At 39.3% G+C, this 26,626-nt stretch overlaps 1 protein-coding gene across 1 annotated transcript; it reads right to left on the reverse strand.

Annotated features, from left to right (window-relative positions):
- Positions 1 to 1,450: 1,450 nt before the first annotated feature.
- On the reverse strand, positions 1,451 to 26,549 carry DHX29 (DExH-box helicase 29; the record flags this gene model as incomplete). The annotated part of the gene is made up of 27 exons (XM_084305010.1): positions 1,451 to 1,776; positions 2,511 to 2,607; positions 3,196 to 3,327; positions 4,726 to 5,028; positions 5,776 to 5,869; positions 6,766 to 6,902; positions 7,724 to 7,948; positions 8,672 to 8,747; positions 10,373 to 10,501; positions 11,114 to 11,202; positions 13,974 to 14,058; positions 15,127 to 15,247; positions 15,460 to 15,604; positions 17,026 to 17,166; positions 17,772 to 17,948; positions 18,048 to 18,191; positions 18,974 to 19,570; positions 19,987 to 20,110; positions 20,537 to 20,702; positions 21,337 to 21,507; positions 21,817 to 21,943; positions 22,679 to 22,804; positions 23,219 to 23,361; positions 23,739 to 23,868; positions 24,451 to 24,564; positions 25,377 to 25,456; positions 26,351 to 26,549. The coding sequence occupies 27 exons, from the start codon at positions 26,547 to 26,549 to the stop codon at positions 1,721 to 1,723; spliced, it is 4,128 nt and encodes a 1,375-aa protein (XP_084161136.1). The 3' UTR covers positions 1,451 to 1,720.
- Between the last annotated feature and the right edge of the window lie 77 nt (positions 26,550 to 26,626).

Genomic DNA, 26,626 nt, shown 5'->3' on the forward strand with positions numbered 1-26,626 from the left:
TTTAAATTTGGCTAGCTGGGATGCAGATTTATTTTTCATCTTCCAGGAATGCAATTTATTTATTCTTTTTTATTTTTATTATTTTTAGTATCTGCACCTCTACTACAAAAGAAAAACATGTCTAGGAATGGTGTATAAAATTGAGGTTTTAAGATCAAACTTATCTGTTTAAGTGCTTCCTCTCTAAGTGCTGGATACTTTGCAATTAAAAAAAAAGCACTCCCCCTCTTTTCTAGGTAAGCTGGACTATGACTAGTTTATCACAATTCTTAAAACGATAGCAGATGTGATTATTACTTTTCCCTCAGAGGCCCTAGGAAACTATTAGAAGAACTTGCCTCCTTGCCGTGTCGAGCGTAGGCTAGCATTCACAGGCTAGTTTTACTTTCATCTTACGGTTTCCTTTTGGTGCAGCAGTACTGGTTCTGCTATTAATCGTTTAACTGGGTATCTCCATATGTTTTGCTTGGTATCTTTCAAGATCATGCAGTTCCCTCATTGTCCTTTTTGTACACTACTCACCTCTGCTGCACAGTATTTGTTCTTTCCAGATGAAAAAATCTTCTGCACTATGTCTGTACATACGGAATTTCTCTGCTTGACTGCGATTGTTGCATGGCAAAAAAGTAAGAAAAACAACTTCCCCATTCTGAAAGCTGTTTGTGATCTGAAAATTTCAATTCATTGTTGTAAACAGTGTAAGAGAACCTTACACTGTTCATTAAGTTACCTGGTTATGAGCTACTCATTATAAAAAAAATAATAAAGGTAGTGGTGAGTTAAACACACAGATGCACAAACAATAAGGAGCAAGTGATACAGAGAATAAAGAAGATGTGGAATCTTCAGCTACTGATTTTACAGCCATTTAAGGAACTGCTCCAATATAACTGTGAGGAGAGTCAACCTGAACTTTAAGGAGTGAGGGGTAAACACAATCAGCGTGAATAGTATGAGATAGTTGAGGGGGCTTGTGAGACTGTGCAAAGCTTATGACAGGATGCGTGAGGAGGCTCATGGGAGAGCAAAGCTTATTGCAGTACCCCTGGGTGAAGGGTCTAAGGCAGGAAAAAACAAGATCAGGGTGAATGGAGAGAAGCAAGTGTGAAAAGACACAGAGAAGGGGGAGGACAGGCTGCTGGTCAGTACTCATGTTTGGCTTAGCCCTGCACCTGGTCAGGGTAGTCTGTTCTATCCTCTTATTACAGCATTTTCTTAATGTAAACCATACAGAAAAATTAAGATATCTGTAAGATGTATTGCTTCCATACTGCAAATTCATAGCTCAAAAAAAGCACACTTCAGAAACCAACATGATGAATGTCTTCTGTTTGCACCTATCTTACAGAGCTCTACCCCACTGAGATTCAGGATCCAGTCTTGAACTATCAGAACAGTCTGCATCACCATTAATGGTATGATTAGTACATTAAGCAGAAACAAAGAAAACTGGATTTGGCCACAACCATTTTTATATTGAAAATAAACTACTTCCATCATTTATACATTCAGACAAATGGCACTGATGTAAAGGCTAAACATATTCCACATTCATATTTCAAAATGATATAGGAAGGTAAATCATATCCAGAAATCATGCAGTCTTCCTTTGTCACGGCTGGTATCAACCACACTAAGCATTCAGATACTTTCAGTTAGTGTTGGAGTGTGTGTTTCTCCTGACATTACCAAAGCTACGGTTTGTTGCTGATGTCCAGTATCAGTTACCATTCTCTGTTTTTATCAGTTCTTTGATGATATGTAAGACCTTATCATCTAGGAAAGAGAACACAAACACAACAGTAAGCCAAAAAGAGTGAGCGTAAAAACAGATTCCCTCACATATCCAAGAAAAATCAAAAGATTAATCAATCTAGCTATCAGCAAATTATGGTGGACTCCAAAGTAACACAAGTAATAACCATTTGTGGAGCAAAAGAGCAAATTATGTCCAAAGCATGTGATTAGAAAGTCTGTGAAAATATTCCGTGAGCTGTTTTTGGCAATTTCAGTATTTCACAGAAGAAATGGAGAAAATGACAGTGTGACCTGCAGACATATTAGGATATTGGAACTCGCTGCCTTTTGTTCAGTGTTGTGTTCAAAGCTTTAACTGTGCTCCTCCACCCTTTACTGCAGGGGGCCAACATGAAGCTCCCCATTGTTATTCTAAATTGTGAGACTAACACTTTAATTCATCCGTACCTGAGGCTCGCCATTATACCATGTTATTTCGGATTTGGGAAGTTACCTCACCATTTACTACCACTACCTTGGATGTTATTATCAGGGTTATGTTTAAAACCAAAGTTGTGCACATCATCATACATCTGGGATGAGCTGTATAGTATCAGTAATGACCTTTCCAAATTATTTCTCTCAAGATAATGGAATTACAGTCAAGTTACACTAATCCTGCTGAGTGTGGATGCAGCATACTAATACTTTCTTCAGTCAACCACAACGTTCATGTAACAAATACTACATCAGCAATGCAGCAATAAAGTTACCTTCAAGTGACATTTTAGGATTTTCAAGCTTCTTCTTTAAAACAGACTCAATGAGAACTCTCAGTTGTTTGAAAATTACTGCAATCTTTACAGGAGCCTGTAAAGAACAGAGAAGAAACATTTTCACTGCTCTTGAAGACATCTTATACAAAAACATAGATTAAAACTTTACCTCTTATATAAACTAATGTTTGTAGAAATATAGCTTTAAACCTCAGCTATATAGAATCATAGAATCATAGAATATCCTGAGTTGGAAGGGACCCTTAAGGATCATCAAGTCCAACTCTTGACACCGCACAGGTCTACCCAAAAGTTCAGACCATGTGACTAAGTGCACAGTCCAATATGCAAGAGTGCAGAGAAGGGCAATATATAATAGCACACTCATCTGCTTTCAGTACCAGCTCCATGAAAGCAAGGTTTAGCTTACACCCATTTCAAATACCTTCTCTGAAAGAACACTGACCGTTTTCCTGAAAAGAGGGAGCTGACATGTGCAGCTTGTAACATGTCTAGACAATTCTTTCTAGAGTGACTCGCAAAGATTTTATTGTATGTATATAAAACTCCCATCGTTCCCTTAAATTCTCATTCATCCCACATGAATAGTGTTCTAAAGCAAGGCAGGATATTAACTGTGTAACACAAAAGTCCATAAAAGGCAGCTACCACTCCAACGCACCTGAAAATGGATCCAGCCATCAACCATCAGGAGACGCTCCCGATGCTGGACTTCTATATCCCCACCAAAAAGCAAAATGGGAAAGGGGGATATCAAAGTAGTCTCTCTCAAATACACCTTAGCATACCTCACCTGTGTATAAACAAATATGAGCATTAAAAACAAACAAAAAATCCCTAAGATCTACAACATCAAATTTCAGTGCTGCTTTTAAAAGCAGGAATTATTTTTTTTTCCTTTAATAACCAGGTCAAACCAAATTATTGTACACAGAACAGCTAGTAGCAATTTGTCTGCCCTATACCCCAGATGACATCACATTTAAACCCTACTAAGTGACAGGCTATCAGTGACATACTATCAGGAAATTAGCTAAAGACATATATTCTTGCTTAAATTTAAGTTTCATCTCTCTCTTCTGGTTAAGACTAGAAGCACTGGGATAACATTTTCTTTCTATTTAATAAACCAAATAAAATAAAAAGCAGGTAAAACTCTCCATCAGACATTCTTCTCAGCAGCAGCTGACTTGCCATTCTGTCTATATCCACATATATACATGCATAAATGAGAGTACATGGGTGGACACATACAGAAAGTAAACAATGGGGCTAGACTCAGTGTGTGTTATTTCTGGCTTTGGAGCCTCTTGCAAACCAACACGGAATGTGATGGGAAGGAAGCTCTAATATGACAAATAGAAACAAAAGGGTGCACCTTCACACAGAAGAGTAAACTTTGTTCATTCCCCTGTTCATGGAATAACTGATTAGCCTTAGCTGCTGCCTTGCCTTGAACTACAAGGTTCTTGGAGGCACGAAATACTTTCAGCTTATCAAAAAAAATACGATTACTTCGTATATACCAAGAATTCCAATGTAATGTCCCGCTCCCCTACAATGAAGCTGGCCATTAGGCAACTGCTATCACGTTTAACTCACTTCAGCAAAGAGATGACAAAATTTTGAGTTGGAATGTGGAAGAAAGTGGCAGGGGAAAAAAAAAAAAAAAAAACCTGCAATTCAGTTAGGAAGTTCAGCAGTCAATTACAGAATTAGCTATTTCATTTTACGTTGTTATTGAGGATGAGTCAGACCTGTAGCAAGCTTCAACACCTTTGAGTCTGCTTAGAACAGTGCAAAGCACACTGTGAAGTGCACCACAAGCATATGAGTGCGTCAAAGTGTTCATATTTAAGTTAACGGTACAGCGTCAAAGATTGTCAATGATACTGTTAAATGACACACAGAAAGGTTCTTTCATTTATAGCTGTGAGTTTCACTATGAACAGACTTGTTCAAGATGTTCAGCCTTCACATTTTAGTTCAGTACCCAGCTGATTCATCTTTATGGACATACATGTAAGGAACCTTACATACTAAGGACTCTTAAGATGAGTCAGATATTAAAGCATACTTTACACTGGCGTACCTTACTTCTCCTTAAAGGCATTATGTCACCTTTACACAAAATATCAGCTACATTCACTATTTTCCCCTAGTTATCCCTTTGACAGAGTCAAAACCTTACCTTCTCCTGGTAAAGAAGCCATCCATGTATCTGTAAGTCTCTGTTTACAGAGGAGGGATGCACTTGTGCTTTACCCTGAGCAGTTTCTACCATGCATGCCAGCTTCTCTGTGATATCCACGGATTTTGTATATATTATTTTTCCTATGTTGTCATACAGCCCTGCGGTCAACACAGCTTTAAGAAGAGCTATTTCATGGAGAGAAAGGCATTGTGTGGCTCCACTTCCATCCCATTTATGCTGAGTTGTAGGTGCTGCAAATCCTGCTGCTCTGACCACCCTTATGAGTTCTTGCTTCACATCCTGAAATCAGGTAAGCAAAACACAGTTTAAAAATGCTCCATGTCCATCAGTTCCACCTGATGGACATGCTCCAGTCCACCAATTCCACCCCATCTCAATTAGTTGTGCTTTCCAGTGGATAACCTATTTCTTAGAAAAAACACTTGTGTTTTCTGTGGCCAACTTGGAATACTGGCTGTTTTTTTACAAGGAAAGCATTATCTGGAATATAGGATTCGATATACAGTATTGGATATACAGCAAACACCAAATCTCCCAGTTCTACTTTAACTAAAAAGAAAACACACATTTATATCAAGTATTCACTTCTGCTTTGGACATCTCAGGCATTCAAACTTAACTAGAAGAGATTAATCAGAATATTTTCTTAGTAAAAATAAAAGGTCCTTTATGTAAGATTGTGGCTCATCTCTCTAACTATGAAACAGATCTATTCTTACATATCTAAGAATGACAATCTAAGTATTTTAATTCATAAATTTTGGTTCTCTGGTTGAAGTAAGGAGTGGCTTCTCCAATGCAGATAACTGCAAAGACATACCAACAAAGCATGCATATACAAGTGTGCCAGTGTACACACAGCTACCTGAATTGATGGTATGTTTCACCAGTTCCTAGTAAGTCCACTCATTTTGGTCCCATCTAAATAGGAACTGTGACAGGTCATCACTTAAAAACAGCAGGATGTTTTCACAGGAAAATTTTAACAGCTAGTTTTTGAGCACAGAGCGTAATTATTCGGTTTACCTCCAGAGTTAACAGTGAAGTCCTATTAAGGAAGTTTCTTCTGCAATAAGTCATTTCAGCATGATACCCTCCTTCTTGTCGAGCCTTCTTCCACCTAAGGAAAAAAAAAATCCCATCTTACTACAGCAAAAATAATCACATCTAGAATAAAACAGCACAAAAGAGGTAATAAGTCAAAAGACAATACAGTTGTTTTGGTCAGCATTCTCCACTCAAAACCAGAAACAAATGACATTAACAAAGATAAATGCTGCTGGTCTGATACCACTCAGGAGAACACATCTGTAACATATTTTACAGATACATACAAAAATATAAGGTAATTTTCTCCCAAAATTACACCTATGTCTTGACAGTTGAGATGGAAGTCAGATGTGTTTTTAAGACTGTGTATTGTTTTATTAATGAGGAAGAAACATGTATCTTATTCTCTAATATAGAATCATACAATCATAGAATATCCCGAGTAGGAAGGGACCCATAAGGATCATTGTGTCCCAACTCCTGGCACCACACAGGTCTACCCAAAATTTTAGACCATGTGACTAAGAGCACAGTCCAAATGCTTCTTGAACTCTGACAGGCTCAGTGCAGAGACTACTTCCCAGCAGAGCCTGTTCTGGTGTGCAACAACCCCCTCAGTGAAGAGCCTCTTCCTGATGTCTAGCCTAAACCTCCCATGTTACAGCTTGACACCATTCCCTCAGGTCCTATCACTAGTCACTAAAGAGCCTGCCCCTCCACTCCACCTCGTGAGGAAGCTGTATATATTTTTATTTTCCATCTGGTACATGTGCAAGCATATTTTAAAAGGATAAGGTACCAAATGAGGTATCTTTTTGTGCTACAGTATTTGATAATCTGCTGTTAGTCTGAGGAGAAAAGCTTCCAGGGCAAGCAATTCAAGGAAAGGTACTTCATAAGGATTCTTTCAAGAACCATATTACTTGTGCATGCTTTTAGCTATAAGGACAACAAAACATTATTTACCCTAGATAAGCTTTGTAGATTGTTATGTGGTCTGAAACTGCCATTGCTAGAGATGATTTTGCAAGATCTGCTTCATCTTTTCGACCTATTGGTGTGGTAAATGGTGATTTTTCTGTCATAACTGCAGCCAAAGTTGCCTGCAATTAATAAAGCATACATCAATATTTTGTTGTAAGATTATGAGTTTACTACGCAAAAAACTTTGCATTTTGTTTTGTAAAACAATACTATTGTAACAGTATTTAACAATTTCTGATTAATTCAGATCTTTCTTACGTTGAAGACATTGCTTACATGCTGCCTTACTACACTGATGAAAACTTTAAAAAGTATCAAATCTCAAAACTCATCTGAAATGGTTTGTTACATGACAGAGGGATACCCAATATGATACTGTGAATATCAACAGATTAAGCAACTGCTGCTTTGAGTTATACCACATTACCAGGAGAAACTGAGAATGCAATGATTTTGATTTTCAGTTTCAGCAGCTAACATACCCATGCATCCTCGTAACTCGCATTTAGTATCAGCTGGAAGTGTAAGCCACTCCACAGCCCTCATGTAATAAATTACCAAATCAGTTAATTTGCAATAACTTTCCATCAGCATCTTCTTAGTCTGCATCAACTGCAAGGTAACCCTGATTGGTCTCACCAAAATGCAAAAGGGCTTTTTCTACAAGTTCCATACACCCTGGGATCATAACAGAGAGAACTGCAGTCCAAGTATGGCTACCCTCTTGTCAATAATAGCTGGGAGTTTACAAACAGTTACATAATTCTGTCCACCATGATATCCTGGAGTCTTCACCTTAAAGTACACTTTTTAACATCTTATATCATCTTTTCAAAACAATGTTTTGCAAGAAATCAGATCAATTTTAATATTTAGCTGTTTCTATACTACTACTTTTTAGAAAATATTCAGATAAAGATGGCAGTATTTGTTTACTTACCACAGGATCCAAGCAGCCAAATATAGCTCCAAATATAAGCATTTTTCCAATCTTTACATTGACAGGGAGGGCTGCAAGGTGCTGGCCCAATGGAGTCAGTTTGGGCTCAGTTAACTGGCAAGCCCCTATCTTCCTTAACAGGTTCATGGCATTACCAATGACTTGTGGCTGTGGCGGGTCCAATGCTCTGGAAAGGAAATCTTCAGGAGAACCAAGGTTGCATTTCTACAGAGTGAATGGGCATATATTTTAGTATAAAATCTATTATATCAAAGACCAGGTGAAAACAAAGACAGAAATTTAGTAAACTTTTACAGTAGCTACAAAAGAAACTGGACAGTTGTTTTTGCAACCAGAAGCACACATTCCCCACCCTCTGCACCAGCCTCTTCATTGATGGAATAGATATGCCCATAACTTCATTTTTCAGAGGGGGCTTAAAATAGCATGAACACTGATCAGAGAAGTGTCACCAATTGTCACAGGTGAGCAGGAGACAAACCTGCTGAGATGTTGTTCAACACCTGGGCACTAATTCACAACCAAAGTTAAACAGTTTGTTTGCTACAACCCAGCACTTAAAATACAAGCACATTACAAATGCCTCACAATACAGATCTTGAAATGCAGAAGGGTGAAAAACCATCCTTATACAACAGTTTTCCCATGCATATCTTACTCAGGATGAGGGAACAGGACACTGAATTGCTCCTTTAAGCAGACAACAGTTTGAAGGATATTTAACTGAGCTTGAACTCTCATTCAGGGGTAAACTGGAACACTATAGGTTCCTATTCTCACTCACCAGCATGCTTTGGATTTTCCATGACACATGTACTGGATTTCCCCCACTGTAGTGGAAGAAACTCTAACTACACTGGATTAAGGCAATCCTTGCAATCCCCTTTTTAGCTAACAAGGTCAGAAATTCCATAACAAAAACCATACCATAATATGAAGGCATAATTCCTCCAAAGGCACACGTAGTATTTCTGGAACTGAATATTCCATGAAACTTTCAAATCTGTAACATCATAAAAAAGAGAATTACTGTATATGGTTTACTTGGCAAGGCAGAAAGAAGGCAGGAGGTGCTCCAGGCAGGCAGCAGCAGTTCCCCTGCGGGCTGTGCAGGGAGAGGCCCCTGGTGGAGCAGGCTGTCCCCCTGCAGCCCATGGGTCCCACATGGAGCAGATCTCCACGCTGCAGCCCCCCCATGGGTGGAGGAGCCCCCGGTGGAGCAGGTGGATGTGGCCTGGAGGAGGCTGCGGCCCATGGAGAGCCCCCACAGGAGCAGGCCCCGGGCCGGAGCTGCAGCCCGTGGAGAGGAGCCCACGCAGGAGCAGGGGGTCTGGGGGGAGCTGCCCCCACCCGTGGGGGACCCGTGCTGGAGCAGTTTGCTCCTGGGGGATGGATGGACCCCGTGGGACGGAGCCGTGTGGGAGCAGTGCTTGAAGAGCTGCTGCCTGTGGGCAGCCCCCACAGGCTCGTTTTGGGAAGGATGGCATCCATGGGAGGGACCCCACGGGGAGCAGGGGCAGAGAGGGAGCGGCAGAGATGAAGCATCAGGGACTGACCACAGCCCTCCTTCCCCCATGCTGCTTGGGGGGAGGAGGGAGAAGAGGGTGTTTTTAGTTTGCTTTTAGTTTCTCACTGCTCTATTCTGGTAGCAATAGGCAGTAAATTATATTAATCTCCCTACTATGAGTGTGTTTTGCCCATGACAGTAATTGTCGAGCGATCTTCCTGTCCTCATCTCAACCTTTGAGCCTTTTCCATCATATTTTCTCTCCCTTTCCCTTTGAGGAGGGGGGGGTGAGAGAACAGCTGTGGTGGAGTTCAGCTGCCCAGCTGCGTAAAATCACCACAAATCACAGATACGCAATTTAACATCCAAATTGAAGTTATAACCTCATGTTTCACACGCTCATTCATTGAGAATGTTCTCTTGGGTGGTGTATTTTAATGCATGGGTGAACTGACCATTACATTAAGGCACACGTGGTAGCTTGGAAAGCAGAACTTTAAAGAAAGAGAGGGAAAGGCAGTAAGATTCCAACTTTCAAAACAGATTCTTAAAATGTATAGCTCTTAAATTGAAATGGAAGTTTTACATACTGCTCAAATGCACACTTTGTTGATTATTTCAAAATACTTTCAACTGAGATGGAGGCTAAGGTAAGGGTCCTGTTGCTCCAGACAAGCAGGAAAAAGGTTATTCTACTGCAGTAACAGACACTGCATCTTGACTTAATCTTTTCACATTTCTTATCCACAGAGACACCGTTTCAGAAACTTACAGATCTGTCTGATTAAAAGATCTAAAAGATTAAGATCTTTTAATCTGTAAAATTAAAAGATTCAATGTTGTTGAAAACATTATTTCCACAATTTCATAATGCAGCACTTTTCCTTTCATTTTGAAAAAGGTTAAGAAAACATTTACATTGGAGATAATGAATACAGCTCAAAAAATCATGAAACCAAAATTAACACTACTTTAAAACTTTATGAATAAGGCATTCAGATTACATTTTTACATTTGAATCTTTATAGTTTGCATAACTAAAATTAATTTAAATGAGATTTGTTTTCCACAGAATTAATATAATGGCATTTGTTTCATTTACAAAAACAAGTTTACAGTACCTGTCTCTTGTGTACATTCGGAAGCAGAATCCATCCCTAACGCGCCCAGCTCTTCCTTGTCGTTGCAGAGCACTAGCTTTACTGACAAAAGTCTCCTCCAAGGAGCTCATCTGACTACTTTCATGGTACCTTAAAAATTATAAAGTGAGTGTCACTCAATTTCAGAATAAAAATGTATGTATATTTAGTTATTAATTTTAAAGCATATATACAAATACTGTATTTAAATAGTAGTAGTTTGAGAATATGATGTTTAGTTTTGAAAACTAAGCATACCTGGGGAAAATGGTACATCACAGAACCTTGGATACAACTGATTAATGAAAGTGTAAAAATTGGAAAAGGAAAGAGTTATGACAATAGCTCATCAAGCCCACCTCCCTGACAATTCAGAATTGGTCCTTCTAGCATTTTATAGGGTTTTATACATTTGAAGTAGACAAAGAGCAACTGCTAAAATGTACAATAGTATATATATATATATAAAAATCTACTTTACTTTTAAACCAGTGCTTAATCAAGATAATTCTTATCTATAAAGAACTCCCTTATTGTTCGTCACATCATTTGAAAATCCCAAGATTCATCCCAGGCTTGAACCTGAATTTCAAGTTATTCTTGAGTTCAGTGCATTTTTTGTCTGGAACTGTAGGTTAATAAGGATACTACAGAACTCCTGTAGTACTAGCCTGCAAGCATGCACAGTAATCACAATGTGAATTATGAGATTCAAACTCTCACCTATTTTCTTTTGTTCTCCCAGTATCAATTACGAAGACAACATCGGGTATTGTAATACCCGTCTCTGCTATATTCGTTGCCAAAACAATCTGAAATGAAGTAACACAGCAGAAATAAAAGAATTACGGAATGTCAGTTTTTGTCCTTGTAATCACTGAACAGTTGAGGTTGGAAGGGACCTCTGGAGATCAACTAGTCCATAGTTCTATGATTCTATGATTAGTCCACCTCCCTGCCAAGAAGGATCACCTAGAGCACATTGCACAGGATGGCATCCAGGCAGGTTTTGGATATCTCCAGAGAAGACGACTCCACAACCTCTCTGGGCAACCTGTCCCAGTGCTCTGTCACCCTCACAGTAAAGAAGTGCCCCCTCATATTCAGCTGGGACCTCCTGTGCTTCAGTTTGTGCCCACTGCCTCTTGTCCTGTCGCCGGGCACAACTTAAAAGTGACTGCCCCCCCCGACGTGCTCCCTTCAGATGTTTATGCGCACTGATGAGATTACCCACTCAGTCTTCTCTTCTCTCCCAGGCTAAACACGCCCAGCTCTCTCAGCCTCTCCTCATGTGACAGATGCTCCTCACCATCCTAGTTAACCCTTTGCTGGACTCTCTCCAGTAGCTCCATGTCCCTCTTGTACTGGGGAGCCCAGAACTGGACACAGTACTCCAGGTGGGGCCTCACCAGGGCTGAATAGAGGGGGAGGATCATCTCCCTTGGCCTGCTGGCAGCACTCTTCCAAATGCAGCCCAGAGTACCTACCATTGGCCTTCTTGGCCACAAGGGCACAGTGCTGGCTCATGGTCAGCCTGCTGTCCACCAGGACTCCCAGGTCTCTCTCTGCAGAGCTGCTCTCCAGCAGGCCAGCCCCCAGCCTGTACTGGTGCTTGGGGTTATTCCTCCCTACATGAAGGACCCTGCACTTGCCTTTGGTGAACTTGCCCAACTCTCCAGCCTGTCCAGGTCCCTCTGAATGGCAGCCCTCTGGGGTTATCAGCCACTCCTCCCAGCTTTGTGTTATCAGCAAACTTGCTGAGGGTGCACTCTGTTCCATCATCCAGGTCATAGATGAATAAATTGAACAAGTCTGGACCCAGTACTGACCCCTGGGGGACACCGCTAGCTACAGGCCTCCAACTAGGCTGCTCACTGAGCACAACCCTTGGAGCTCTGCCATCCAGCCAGCTCTCAGTCTGTCCACTCATCCATCCCACACTTCCTCAGCTTGCCTATGAGGATGTTATGGCAGGCAGCGTCAAAAGCCTGGCTGAAGTCAAGGTAGATAACATCCACTGCTCTCCCCTCATCCGCCCTGCCATCCCATCACAGAAGGCTATCAGATTGGTTAAGCGTAATTTCCCCTTGGTGAATGCATGCAGACTATTCCTGATCATCTTCTCCTCCACATGCTTAGGGATGACATCCAGGATGAGCTGTTCCATCACATTTAGGGGACAGAGGTGAAGCTGACTGGCCTGTAGTTTCCTGGATCCTTCTTGTCTTTTTTGAAGACTGGAGTGATACCGGCTTTCTTCCAGTCCTTGGGTACTTTCCTGTTCTCAACATCCTTTCAAAGATGATGGAGAGTGGATGGCCAATAACATCTGCCAGCTCCCTCGACACTTGTGGGTGCGCCTCATTGGGGACACCCATAAATCCATGGGCAAGTTCACCTAAACGATCTCTAACACAATCCTTCTTGACCAAGGGAAAGTCCTTTCTCCAGACCTCCTCTCTTGTCTCTAGGATCTGAGATCCATGAGCGATGGTCTTAGCCGTGAAGACAGAAGCAAAAGCGGCATTCAGTAACTCTGCCTTCTCTGTATCCTTTGTCACCAGGGCACCCACCCCATTCAGCAGCAGGCCCACATCTTCCCTGGTCTTCCTTTTGCCACTGATATATTTGAAGAAGTTCTTCTTGTTGTCCGTGACACCCCTTGCCAGACTTAATTCTAAATGGGCCTTGGCCTTCCTCGTTGCATCCCTGAGTACCCCAACAATGTCCCTGTATTTCTGCCAAGGGACTTGTCCCTTTTTCCATATGCTGAATACTTCCTTTTTCTGTTTGAATTTTGCCAGGATCTCCTTGCTCATCCATGCAGGTCTCCTGTCCATTTTGCTTGCCTTCTTGCTCACAGGAATATATCAATCTTGGGCTTGAAGGAAGTGATCCTTGAATGCTGACCAGCCGTCCTGGACCCCCCCCATTCCTTCTAGGGCCCTAACCCATGGGATTCCTCCAAGCAGGTCCCTGAAGAGGCTTAGTCCAGGAGAGCAAATCAATGTTTAGAAAAAAAAAATGGCTAAAGGTTTTTGTTGTTGTTGTTGTTGTTGTTTTTTAAACTCAGAATTATTTTCCTAAACAAGCTGACAAAGCATTAAAAATGCTATGAGCTGGAAAACGATTTAGTTTTCCCCAATTACTCAGGAGTCTAAATTTGTGAGAATTTCACATTCATGTTTGCTATTACAATCCATCAAAATTGCTATTATAATCCATCAAAATTACTAATAGCTAGTATTTGCCAAAACTAGTCTATTTAAATAGTCTGGAAGTAAGTAAAATACTAATTCTGAAATAAAAAACTGCAATTACTAGTAAAATCATAGGAAAGCAATAATTAAAGTAGCTCTTAGAAAAATACTAGGTTTAAGAGTTTGTCTGATTACTGTCAAGATTTCACAGCACACTAACTTCCATCTCTTACAGAGCACCAAGTTAGAAGAACTGTTTCTTTCCAGTGAGAAAATTCCAGGAACAACTGATTGTCATGTAATTATGTATGATTTGATTTTTAAAAATTCATAGTTGCACACTCATAAAAAAATTCTTCAGTGGTGTAATTTGCTTAACATACCTTTCTAACGCCAAGTGGAGGTACTGTAAATGCAGCTGCTTGATCTTGAGTTGAAAGAACAGAATGCAAGGCTATCAATCTGTGCCTAGAGTAAGAAATTATACTAATCAATATGTATATCAAGATACAGTTAAAATGAGAGCAGAAATACAACAGCAAGTTGGAGAAAGCAAGTAGAATGCACACTGGAAAGAGCAAAAGTTGGCATGACTGGTTTCAGCTAGGATAGAGTTAATTTTCCTCCTTCTAGATGGTATGGTGCTGTGTTTTGGATTAGGATGAGAATAATGTTGGTAACACACAGATATTTTAATTGTTGCAGAGCAGCGCTTCCACCAAGCCAAGGACTTTTCAGGTTCTTGCTGTCCTGCCATTGGGCAGGCTGGGGGTGCATCAGGAGCTGGGAGGGGACAGACCCAGGACAGCTGACCCAGACTGGCCGAAGGGGTATTCCATACCATCTGATGTCATGCTGAACAGTTAATATGGGGGGGCTGGCGGGGTGGGGGATTTAGGCATCCATGAAGCTGAGTTCTTTACATTATTCTTCTGAGATAAGGACTGTCACTGAAGCTTTGTACACAGCTATAAACACAGGCAACTTTTAGCCTGAGTGAGAAAAGCCTTCAGAGAAGAAAGAGTCACCGAAATTTATAACTTCCTTTTCTTCTAAACCTTGACACCTAAGGCCATCTACAAGTCTTTAGAATTTGACTGAAAATACTCCTTTTATGCCACAGCATTGCTACCTTTTAGTTACCCATAAAATAAATTTCAAAACTGTCACTACAACCCTGTGCCACTTCTCTTAACAGATTACTCTTTGTGGATCTCTTCTCAGTAAGCAGTCATTTCTATATAAACAGTATACCATGAAAAGCTATTGCCCAAACATACAAGCCCCCATGCCCTAAGAAGTGGAAACAAAGTAGTTGAGTATTTTGTGATTAAGTATGTTTGTTCAAATCAAAAGAAAAGGGACAGTTATGACTATACCATTTCTAAGCACCTGTCATCTTTTAAAAATGGATTTGCAGTAAAACCAGCTCAAAGGTATAACTCAACTTCACATTTCAAGAATAGCAGGCTTTAACAATCAAGAAGGACATATTCATCAAGTTAATCAATTAACTATAGAAAATATCTGTGTTACCTGTCACGCAAGCTAAATCTCCTGTCAGTTGAAATGAGATCATACAACTGTTGGATATGAGCAAGGCCTGGTAAGAAGATCAGCACAGCACCTTCGACGTTCTTGAACTGGGGACTTCTATCTGGAAAGCGACAATACAGACACACAGTTAAAACAAACATGGATTTGCAGACAGCCTAAATTGAGAACACAAACTAATTCTTGAGTCCTGTGGTAAATACTTTTTTATGATGTTTCATATAAAATTAAGTCAAGAATCCTTATCACTAGCTAACTCTGGGAGATAATCCAAAGGGCAGTCACAAGTATATAAACTGAGGAAGCAGAATGTACCTAAGTATGCAAGCAACTCCAAAATAAGTTCAAGGTTGATCTTGTAAGGATTCATATAGAAGACTGCTTGCTGTGTACGACTGCTATACTTCTCATAGTAAGGAGACAAATCAATACCAGATCCAGACTGGACTGGGACATACTCCTAGAAAGGAAAAAAGAGGAAAAATCATATGCTCAGTGTTTTATAACAAAGAGGTCGATTTGTCGTTCACTTTAGGCTTCTTAAAACATAGTAAGTGACCTTTAATTGATGAACTTCCCATGGAAAACAGTGAGAGTTAGATTAAATTACAGACATTTACATAACCTATCTATAGATAACTGCTACTACTATATCCCAGATGAAAAAAGGAATAAAAGTCTATGCAAGCAGTACTACACATTATGTTTTACGAATTAAAGCAATTCACATGTCCAAAATCAAGCATCTAATTAGGAGAATTTCAGAATTCAAATTCTGTACTATAAGCAAACAGCTTTCCTTCTCTCCCTAACATTCCCCTTCTCAACTAATGGTTGAAAAGAAAGTTCAGAGTCAATTATGTGACAGCTCCTACAGTGTTCTGGGGAAGGAGGAAAGAGGGAGGAAAATAAATATTAGTTCTAATAATTATATATTTTCTATAAGTATCTCGGACATACATACATAGCATAAGGCTTCTGTGTTAAGTGGAACCATTATAAATTATTTCACTGTAAAAGCACTTCAGAAGGAAGCTTTCCACCACATATCCTTCTGTACTGGAATCTCAACAGAAATAAATCATAAAGATGGAGCAGCACTGTGGAGAGCACTTTGGCTTCAACCAAAATGTGCTGTTGCGATGTACGGAGTAACCATCACTCCAGGAAAAATCTGCAAATCACACAGTAGCATGCTTTGAACATGTGTACACCAGTGTTTGATCACAACAAACTAACTGGTCTTGCAGAAACCTCAAGGGAACAAGTGAGTAGACAGGTGTCTACCCAAAATATACACAGCCTAGAGCTGAACAGTCTATAGTTGCCTGCAGTCTGAGGCATTAAAACTCTTGAAGAGTATGAATTCAAAAACATGTCCAGCTGTCACTGTAGAATAGTTTAGATTTAATAGTGTAGATTAACCATAGCCGGTCAATCCAAAAAGCTCTACAATCTTAACATAAATTATCCCATTTGGCATGCCAAGTTAGAGGATCTTGGGAACTGTTTTGTTAAGAGATGTGGCCTTGCCTTTTCTGTTCTTCTTAGTTCAATACTGAGGATAATTCATTGGGAGAATTTATTTAAATGCTTTTCCCTGTTGCTGCATACAGGATTAGAACTAGGATTTTGCGAAAGGGAAACAGCAGATCTCAGTGCCAAAGATATCAAAATTATGGCAGCAATAAGAGAGCTGAGACAAACATAAGGACATGGCGTTAGTAAATATTTGATTTCCACTGTAGAAGTGCCATTGTATCTTGTGTCAACTGCTGAAAGAACACTGGATATACAAACCAATTGCATTTAATTAACAGAGTTAAAGGTAATAAAATAAAAATAAAACTCCTAAATTGAAATTAGAAATGCCTATTTTACCTGGTACTTTGTAGTGCCTCCTCCTTTGGTAGTAACATTTATTACTACTTCCTCCTCCTCCTCCAAGAACTTCTGACAATATTCGGAGTCTTTCTCCAGAACATAGCCAGTTGCTTCAATTACGTCTTCAACATGGAATATCTTTATTGAAAATTCACACACAAAAAAAAAGCATGTCAAAAACTAATTGGCAGATTTTTTTGCGTTTTTTTGTTAATGCAATGTTGAACAGGCCATCCCTTTCCATGTCAATGGTCTAACAGATCTTGCAAACTTCAGCTTAATCTTCCTCATGCTTTCTGAAAACCCAAGACTTGCTATGAATTTGTTAAAAGACCTTAAAAGATCTCTCCATATGATCACTGATGTTACCTTTAGTATAAGCCATGAGAAACGTGCCTGAGAAACATGCAACTTTTTCACTGCGTTTTTTTGTATGTGGAGAGAGACAGGAGAATTCAATACTTTCCTTTCCTTACTACCTACATTTAATAGAGAAAAATCAAAATGTCACTGTCTTCAGATGAGACTGATCTTAATCAACTGATAATATACCATGAAAAAAAAAAAACACAGTACAATTCTGTAGTTCAAAGTGGAAAAAGGCTAGAAGTCTCTGACATAAATACTTAAGGTATTTTTCTGACCAATAATATACAATATAATTATATTTATTTCAAATACTAACTAAGCAAACACGGTATAGGTGCAAAGTGCCTTTTAAAGTCAGAGAAACATTTGCCTACCTCAACAGGATAACTCCTCCCTGAAATCCTTAAAATGGGACAGTGCGAGAAATAGCTGGAAAACTTCTCACTGTCTACAGTAGCACTCATTAAAATCAGATGCAGGTCTGAACGTTTATGCAAGATCTCTTTCAGGATAACTAGCAAGAAGTCAGACTGGACACTCCTTTCATGCACCTAGAATTGGAAAAAAAACATATAACAACTTCTTAATAAAGATGGTAAGTCTGGGCCCAGAATAACTATAGTTTCTGCAGAAAATAAAGAGCTGATAACCTCGTCTACAATAACATGAGATACACTTGAAAGAAGACCATCTTCTTGAAGTTTCCGAAGCAGAACACCTGTTGTACAGTATAGCAGTCTGGTGGCTTCTCCCGTTCTAGACTCCATACGAATTTGATAACCGCACAGGGAGTTCTTTAAAAGAAATAACATGACATTAAAAATATGAGAATAACTTAAAATAGTAGACAAGCAACAGATTCAAGATTAAATTAGATTTAAGCACTGTTAGAACCCAACACTGCACCAGTTGGTGACTGAATAGTATAGTAAATGACTGCCACATTGTTTTTGAATAGCTACCTTTGATTTTGTTAAGAAAGGGAAACATATATTGAAATATAGCAACGCAAGTTTCTCCAGAGCAGGAAAGAGCCAATAACCTTGGTATTCTTTTTAAGGGTTCTTGGTAGTCCTCAAAAATATTTTTGCAGTGGAGGTATGGAATCCCCCTAGGGACTTCACACAGACTACCATAAAACATACATGACCTTGCTTTTCTTCAAATAACAGAGAACTTTGCTGGAAGGGACCTCTCTCAAAGCTGGGCCAGGCTTCAAGTCGGATTAGATTACTCAGCCTTATATCCAGGGCAATTTTCCCTTACTGATGGGGACCTCCTACTAATAGGGATGTCAAACTCTCTCGGCAATCTTCTCCAATGTTTGACAATCCCCATTATTAAACACCTGCTCTTAGTCACCCTTGGTAAATTTTTTTAGAAATCACACATTGATACCCAGACATTCAGAGCTGACAATTTATAAAAGCAGCTGACATAGCAAGAAGCCTTTTTCAAGAAAAAAAAAATATCTAATTTGGTTGTGTAAGGAATAATAATGTTTTCACTTTGTACCAAGAATACACCTTCCTAAAATCTGATCAAGATTAGAAACAGGAATGAAGATGCATCTTACCTTCCCTCCTGGTCCAGATTCACAGCCTAGCTCTTCACAAACCCTCGTAGCCAAGCTCACTGCTGAGATTCTCCGTGGTTGCGTGCAAACAATATTACACTTACTCGACCCCTCATCCAGCAACAAGTCTTCTAACAAGAAATGGGGCACTTGGGTACTTTTCCCACTGCCTGTTTCACCAGCTACAACAACTACTCGATGTTTTTTAAGAGTTTCCACAATTGAGTATCTGTGCTTAAACACAGGTAACTCCTGTCTCTCTTTCAAAAGCCTCTGGTATTTGGGGGAACTTTGCAGCTTTTTGAACAAAATCCTGGAAGGTTCCAAATTATCTGTTTCTGGCGTCTCAAGTGAAAGACTGCTGAAGTCTTCATCAGAAACTAAATTTTCCCAGGAATCTTCAGGACCTTCAGATACTTTTGGTTGATTTTCAGATTGTAGCTGTTGCTGTTGCTTTAGTTTGTTTAATAATTTAGCAATAAAGTTATCACGAGGTTTGTTAGTTTCTATCTTGTTTTCTTCTTCCTTTTTCTTTTCAATATCACTCCATTCTAGCCAGACATCTCGATAGGTAGGAGGCAGCAACTGATGAACTGACTTAGGGAGAAAAACAGAAAAAAAACTACTCTGTATACTATTCAGTAACGTAACTAACATTTTATGTGAAAATGAGCTTGTGTTGCAGAAGATACGATAAGATTTGAGATACGGAACTACTTGTAAATACAGAAGCTCTGAAATCAGTTATATTAACATCAACAAGACATTTTATTCTCAACTGTCTTGCTTTCTTTGCAGCACTGAAAGAACAGTTTTACTACAGAAGAGTTTCCTCCCCATATGCTGCAATGCCTGTGATTGTCAATAAAAGCAAATTATTATATCTTTCAAGCAAAGAGCTTAATGGATAACACTTGAATAAACTGTTTTTAAAATTTAATTACAGGAGACTACAATATAAAAAACAAAGGGAAATTCCAAGCTAAAAAAAGTAATATTGGTGAAAGCCTTACCTGCCCCTTGGTTAGATGATAGAGTGCCAAAGTAGCAGCTAGATGTTGTGCTTGCATACTATCTTCTGTTACAATTGTAGGACACATTGTCATTACATCATCTGATGACTTGATAACCCTGACCCTTAAAAACAGATTCACACAGGCATTACTCTTAATTTTTGTTACCTATATAAACGGCACACCTATTAATGTTTTTTAAAACATGAGTGAAAATCAAATATAGGATCTAAAAAAAAAAAAGTTTTTCAAAAATCTTTTGTGAACACACAGTTGATCACATTTGACTGAATGGCAGAAAAATTTCAGCAGATTACAGCAGCACATTTGTAGGGTGAAGTGGGTTCTCCCCCCTCCCTCTTCCTTCTCCTGAAGCATTACTTCTCCAGAGCTATCCAGAATGAAATACTTCCCTGCTGGACTGAAATCACTCAAATTAAACACGCTACATTCATTTAAACCCGAACCGACATGTCAAAACGGAAGTTTTGAGCATTTTTATTTTTAAATAAACCAAAAGGAACATGTAAACGTCATGGGAAATACATACCTACATTTCCAGTATCTTCCAACTGGAACCTTTTCAAAGGCAGGATTTGGACTCTTGGGAAAATTCTTCCTGCACCAGTCAATCAAAAATTGTTTGGGAGATTTACCAGTCCAGCTTCGAGCACTATAATCAAAATTTCTTACATCTAGTGGTTCTTTCTTTTTGGCTACAAGAGTAGAATGACACATACTTTAATTCTTCTAAAACTTTTTGTTTGTTTGTTTTTTCCTTACATTCAGAAATGTTTTATCTGTTCTACAAGTGCGTTTTCACCAGAGAGTACTGTTTTCTGAAGTGTTCTGCAGCTCTACTAAATGAATAGAAAATACTGGTGCTGAGAAATGATAGAAATTCCTGCTTTTTCAAGAAAGGAAATTAATTCCTAGCAGGAAATTCATTACAATATTCTGTTTACAATATTTGATCATTGAGTAATTCAAGAGCTTTTACTAATATTCCGTCGTTAGGAAAACATTGACAGTTTGAAGGTTTACAATGAAAACAGTTTAGAAAGACGTGAGGGTGACAATTAATGGGAACAGTCACTAGCCCTGTAGCAATGAAAAAACAAACACAAGATTTTAGACATGGCAGCATGGCAAAAATAGCTTTTAGCATCATGTGCTAAAACAAATGTGGATCTTGTCAAGTCAGCTTGGTCAGCAAGACAGCCCACCTACCATTCCCACAATGAAAAGCTGACAACTCCACACTGAAATGCTGTACAACCCTTAAAAAAAGAACTGATACTGTAAATACATGGTATGTGCCAGGCTCATATTGAACAAGTTCCACCACACCTTTCTCTTCCTTTGCAGCACCTTCAGGTTTTTCAAGCAAACTCAGATTCAAAGTGGTTTCTTGAGGTACGGGAGTTTGAGGTAAGGGAGCTTTTTTCTTTTCATTTTGTTGTTGGCTTGAAGTTTTTACAGATGGATCAAATACAGGATGCTCTTCAAGCGTTGCCATTTCTGTCAAAGAGAATAAATACATAACTTATTTCTACTAATTGCTGAGCATTTTGGTCCTTAAAAAGAGAAGAATAATTGCATTAATTACTGAGCACTGAGAAAAACTGAGCACTGAAAACCCAAAAGTGAAATGTTACTGACTTTTTACAGTTTGACCCACATGAAAAGAGTAAGTTCAGGAAAGCCTGCCGTTCACACTGTGAGTGGCATGACGGATGATGAAATCAACTCAACCTGACTCATGAGACCTACTCGCCTAACAAATATGCAAGTCGCAAAATGAAACACGGGTAATCTGCAGGGCTTTACCTTGCTGAATTCTTCTTATTTTCTCCTGTGCCACCTTCTGCCCTTGCTTGTCTTTGTCTTGCTTGGAGATGCTTGCTTGTTCTTTTGCTTCTGAAAGTTTTGCAGCCAGGTGTATATACCTCTCATTCTGTTTCATATAGAATTATTAAATACAAGTTTAATATTGTATTCTTGTCATCATTAATATCCTACATAATAAAAAAGTCATCCTTTACACTAAGCTTAAAAAATATTTATTTCTCATTTGTGCAAGTAATGAACAATTAAAACCTCTCAAAATTTTATAACCACCTTCCTAATCTCACTGAGATGTGTTTCAAAAATTCTTCCTTCCCAGAAAAATGCATTCAATATTTTGAACTCATTATTAAAAAAAGAGGAAAAACAACTGAGGAAAAGAAAAATGCCAGCATATTTCCATGCAGTTGCCTGATGCCAAGTCTTAATTTAAGGAAGAAAAAAAAAAAAAAAAGCATGCTGACTATTCAACCCTCAATTTTTAACAAACCGACCAACTAGTTGCAGATGTGCCAGACATATCTTTAAGACAAGAAGAAAAGGCCTTAAGTTGTGCCAGGGAAGGTTTAGGTTGGATATTAGGATAAATATCTTCACTGAAAGGATTGTAAGGTATTGAAGAACAGGCTGCCCATGGAAGTGGTTGAGTGGTTGACCCATTCCTATGGGTCTTCAAAAAAAGCATGTAAATGTGGTGCTTGGTGACATGGTTTAATGGTGGTCTTGGCAGTGCTGGTCCAACCTTTAAACTAGATGGTCTTACAGAATCATTTAGGCTGCAAAAGATCTCTATTGATTTTTGAAACTTTTTGAATGTTTCTCAAGAAACACTACTCTGTCTTACTGGATCAAACTTTTCTTCATCTGTGTCTTTCACAGACTCATTTTTCTCTTCATCACTCTGTTGCTCTGCATATCGCAAAATCCACTCCTTCATGCTCACTTCTTTCTGTTTTTCTGCATTTGTCTCCTGGAAGAGCAACCAAATTAAACATAATGATAGCAGTAAGTGAAACCACCAGTGTTTTTCCTCAGTAAGGGTTTAGGAACTACTGCTTAAAGTTTCACATAAATTAAGTTATATGACAGAGTGCTACCTGTAAATAAATGGAACAAACCCACTTTAGGAGAAAATAAAGATATGACTTACTAAAAGTTACCACAAACAACAAGTTACAGAGTCTTTTAGACTTCACATGGAAAAAGATTTGCTTTCAAGTGACTGTTCCACTGTAGTTAAAACACTGTGGATGACAATATTATTTAAGCATATTATATTTTCAGAAGTTTTCCATGTCACTGTTGAAGTTTATGCAAATTCTGTATTTTGGAAAATTTCATGCTCTCTTCCCACCAATACATACAAGTTATTTTCTCAAATTACCTTAGTTTCAGGGCCATTCTCTTTCTTTTTCTTATTTACTAAGCGAGGTGGAGGTTCAGATTTTGACACAGGAGAACAAAATTTTGCTCTAGGTTTCTGTTGTTGTTCTTCAAACTGCTGGCTAAAGCCTTCAGGCAAGGCATCTTCAAAACAAAAAACCCATGTCATAGAATATGCCAATAATGATTACTGAAAAATCTTTTTAAGTGTTTTAGGAACCAACTGGAGGAACATAAAACAACAACAGTATGCCTGAAATAAAAATCAGGCTATAACATTTAAGTAAGTCAGCATTTGCTGGTTGACTTTGATAAAACTCTAGGAATAGGAAGAAGAAGATTGTAAGACTATCAAAAAATAGTAACAAGAACAGTCAGCAGCACAGCTAGGAAAAATGTGATGACTATTGGTCTAAGTGAAACAACATATTTGACTGCTACTTTCACATATTCCCATATCAGAGTTGGACCTAGTGTTCTTCAGTTATAAACTGTAGTCAATTCTCTGTCACTATACTTACCATCAGGAAGGTTTAAACAAAGCCAATCAAGTGCAGAGTGAAGATCACCACCATATAAAAGTGTTTTTTTCATTGCTTCCTCTATGTGTTCAGTCTTAAAAGAAAACCTTTGCAAAGCCATGTATACATCCTACAAATAAAAAAAGTAAGATTTAAGATTTAACCTAAAAGTTTGAACCTTTATTAAATTGCTATTTCCCACATATCACATAATTGAGATTAAACAGATAAAAAAGCATAAATTAACATATCAGAAGGCAGAGTAGAAAATCCTGTTCTGAAAACAAAGCTCATAAAATTTTGAATGTAAACATATATACATAAGTAAAGCCACATCCAAGTGAATATGAATAGAGTGTGTATTTTTTGGGTAGAAAGATAAATCTGCAGTTTTCCAACTAGGATATGGAACTAAAAACGTAGGAAACAATGTCCTTAAAACATTGAGGTTAACTTCTATCCCTCTATCTATTTGATTAGACACTCTGATTGTGGTTACTGAATGCATGGAGACGTGTCTTTCCTGATAAACATGCTAACTGATTCCACCGGCTAATCATTAATGCAATTACTGGAAAATAAGGTACACTGGCTTGCACTACACACAGAAATATGTATAACAAAAAAAAAAAAAAAAAAAAAAAAAAAAAAAAAAAAAAAAACTGTTTACTCTAAATCAACAATGGTCAGAGGACAACATTTTAAACCCTACCTGCAGTTTCTTAGCAGTTAGTCTTTTGGAAATCATTCCTTTGTCATCATTTTGTTTTTTATGGTCGTTGATTAGATCAATAATCCTTTTCTCCAAATTACTGTTTATTGTTACCTGCAAAAAGACAAATAGTTGAAACAAAGCAGAACACTACACCTTTTTATGATATATCAATGTTCTTCCTGCCTAAGGAAATTAGAATGCAGAAATCTTTCTGCCATTCAAATCTTTGCTTTTCCAGTTTTACTTAAGTTTAGCAAAACTTTCTTATGAAAGGTACAGATTATTTAAGTTGTATGCTGCTGTATTTTTTTTTTTTAACTTGAAATAGAAAAAATCATTCCCTATTACAGAGAAGGCCCATTTATATCTTAAAAAATACAGGAATTCCCTTGACATAATGTAAGGAAAAAGTAATTAAATATATATATATATACTGGAAAGAACAAGGCCTCTCTTCTCAGCTCACTAGAACTAACCTAAAATAATTTGATCATTAAGACAATCTTGTGAGAATCTCTTTCTTATCTGGATTAGGAAAAAAAATCCAGACACAATTTTAGTATTCTTAACATCTTTAAAACATGAACGAAGCTTTAGTTGTCAATGATATTGCCATGTAAGATCTGTATTCTTCCTCTGACGGGAAGAAAAATATACGTGCACAACAGAAGCCCAAACACTGCTTTTCATAGCCCTGCATGTAACGTATAATTTGTTACTTAAAGACAGATGTTCCGCCCTACTAGTTTATCCCATTTCTCAAAGCACGCTCAGAACCCCAGAGAGCTCAAGCTCATGAGACGAGGTCTAACACACGAACGTAGTTCACACGTGCAACATAACACATATAGCTGAAGAAATATTTACTCGGGTAAAAGAGTACCATGAATCCCAAAGTTCTTTTACCTAAAGAAGATACTCACCTTAAGAATAGACTTATCTAGATTTGCAGCAGCAGCAGCACTGGAATCTACTGGTGAACTAAAACTGTAAGTTTTTGGACCTGCAAATTGCAAACAACCATCAATTACACAAGTAGAGTACAGAGAACACTCTATGATTTTTAAAGCAGGTCCAACAGGAGGCAAGTGTTACACTAATATGCCAGTAACATGCATGCACATAAGAAGCTATACGAGCACTCAATGGTGTGGAAAGGCCATTTACCAAGGAATAGTAAAGAAACAAATGACTCAGGAGACAAAATATAAAATTCCTGAGTGGCACAGTGAGGAAAAGCGATTGACTGCTTACTATCCATACAGGAACAGGGAATAGCACTCCCCAAACAGGGAAGCAAATGGCAAGTTCAAAGTAAGTAAGGGTGATGGTTTGTTTGTTACTTTTAACTACAAAATGCACAGCTCCATAGCAGAGCTCTGCCACTGAGGCTGTGGGTGTTGGACATTTGTGTAAGCCCAAGAGCAGGCAAGATGCATAATTAAATTTATTTTTTTGGAAGGATGTTGGATAGAAATGTGATGTGGCACAGCAAGTCCCTTCGCCACAGCTGGGGGAGGATGTAAGAGCACTCTCCGAAAGTGTTCCCACCTGGGTACCTGCGTTTGGAGCCAGCCTAGGGGAGGGCGCTGGGTGACACAGGTCTGTGGTCTGACCTGCTGCAGGCGTTCCTACTTTTCATTTACCAGCAGCTAGTGAAAAAACATCTCTTCGCAACATTATTTACCACCACTGAACCAGTTTAGCTCCTCACAACAGCCAGCCTGATGCTGGCTGCCGCCCTCTGCGAGCACACAAGCGCTGTTTTCGGTACGACGTGGCTGAAAAGGAGCCTCCAGCCCCGTGGCTGTGCTGGCAGTGTCCCCACGCAACCCACGCCTCGTTACCCACCCCCAGCCCCAGCCGCAGCCGCAGCCGCAGCCCCGCTGCCCCTCACCCTGCTTGACGCGCGGCTCCTTGCAGGCGGGCACCGGCCGCGGGGCCGCTCGGCCGCCCGGCGCCTCAGCAGCAGCGGCGGCAGCACCGGCCTCGGCGGCGGCGGCTGCCCGCGCCCGGGCGGCGGCGGTGGCGGCGGCGGCGGTGGAGGCGGCGTGGGCCGAGCCCCCGGCGCGGTGCCTCTTGTTGCGGCCGCCCATGGCGCCCCGTGCCCGCAGCGGATGCGGAACCGGCCGAAGCCCCGGGGCGGGCAGAAAGGGGAGAGGAAGGAGGCGGA

This window comes from Netta rufina, assembly GCF_964035555.1.
Source record: "Netta rufina genome assembly, chromosome: Z".
Classification (NCBI taxonomy): domain Eukaryota; kingdom Metazoa; phylum Chordata; class Aves; order Anseriformes; family Anatidae; genus Netta; species Netta rufina.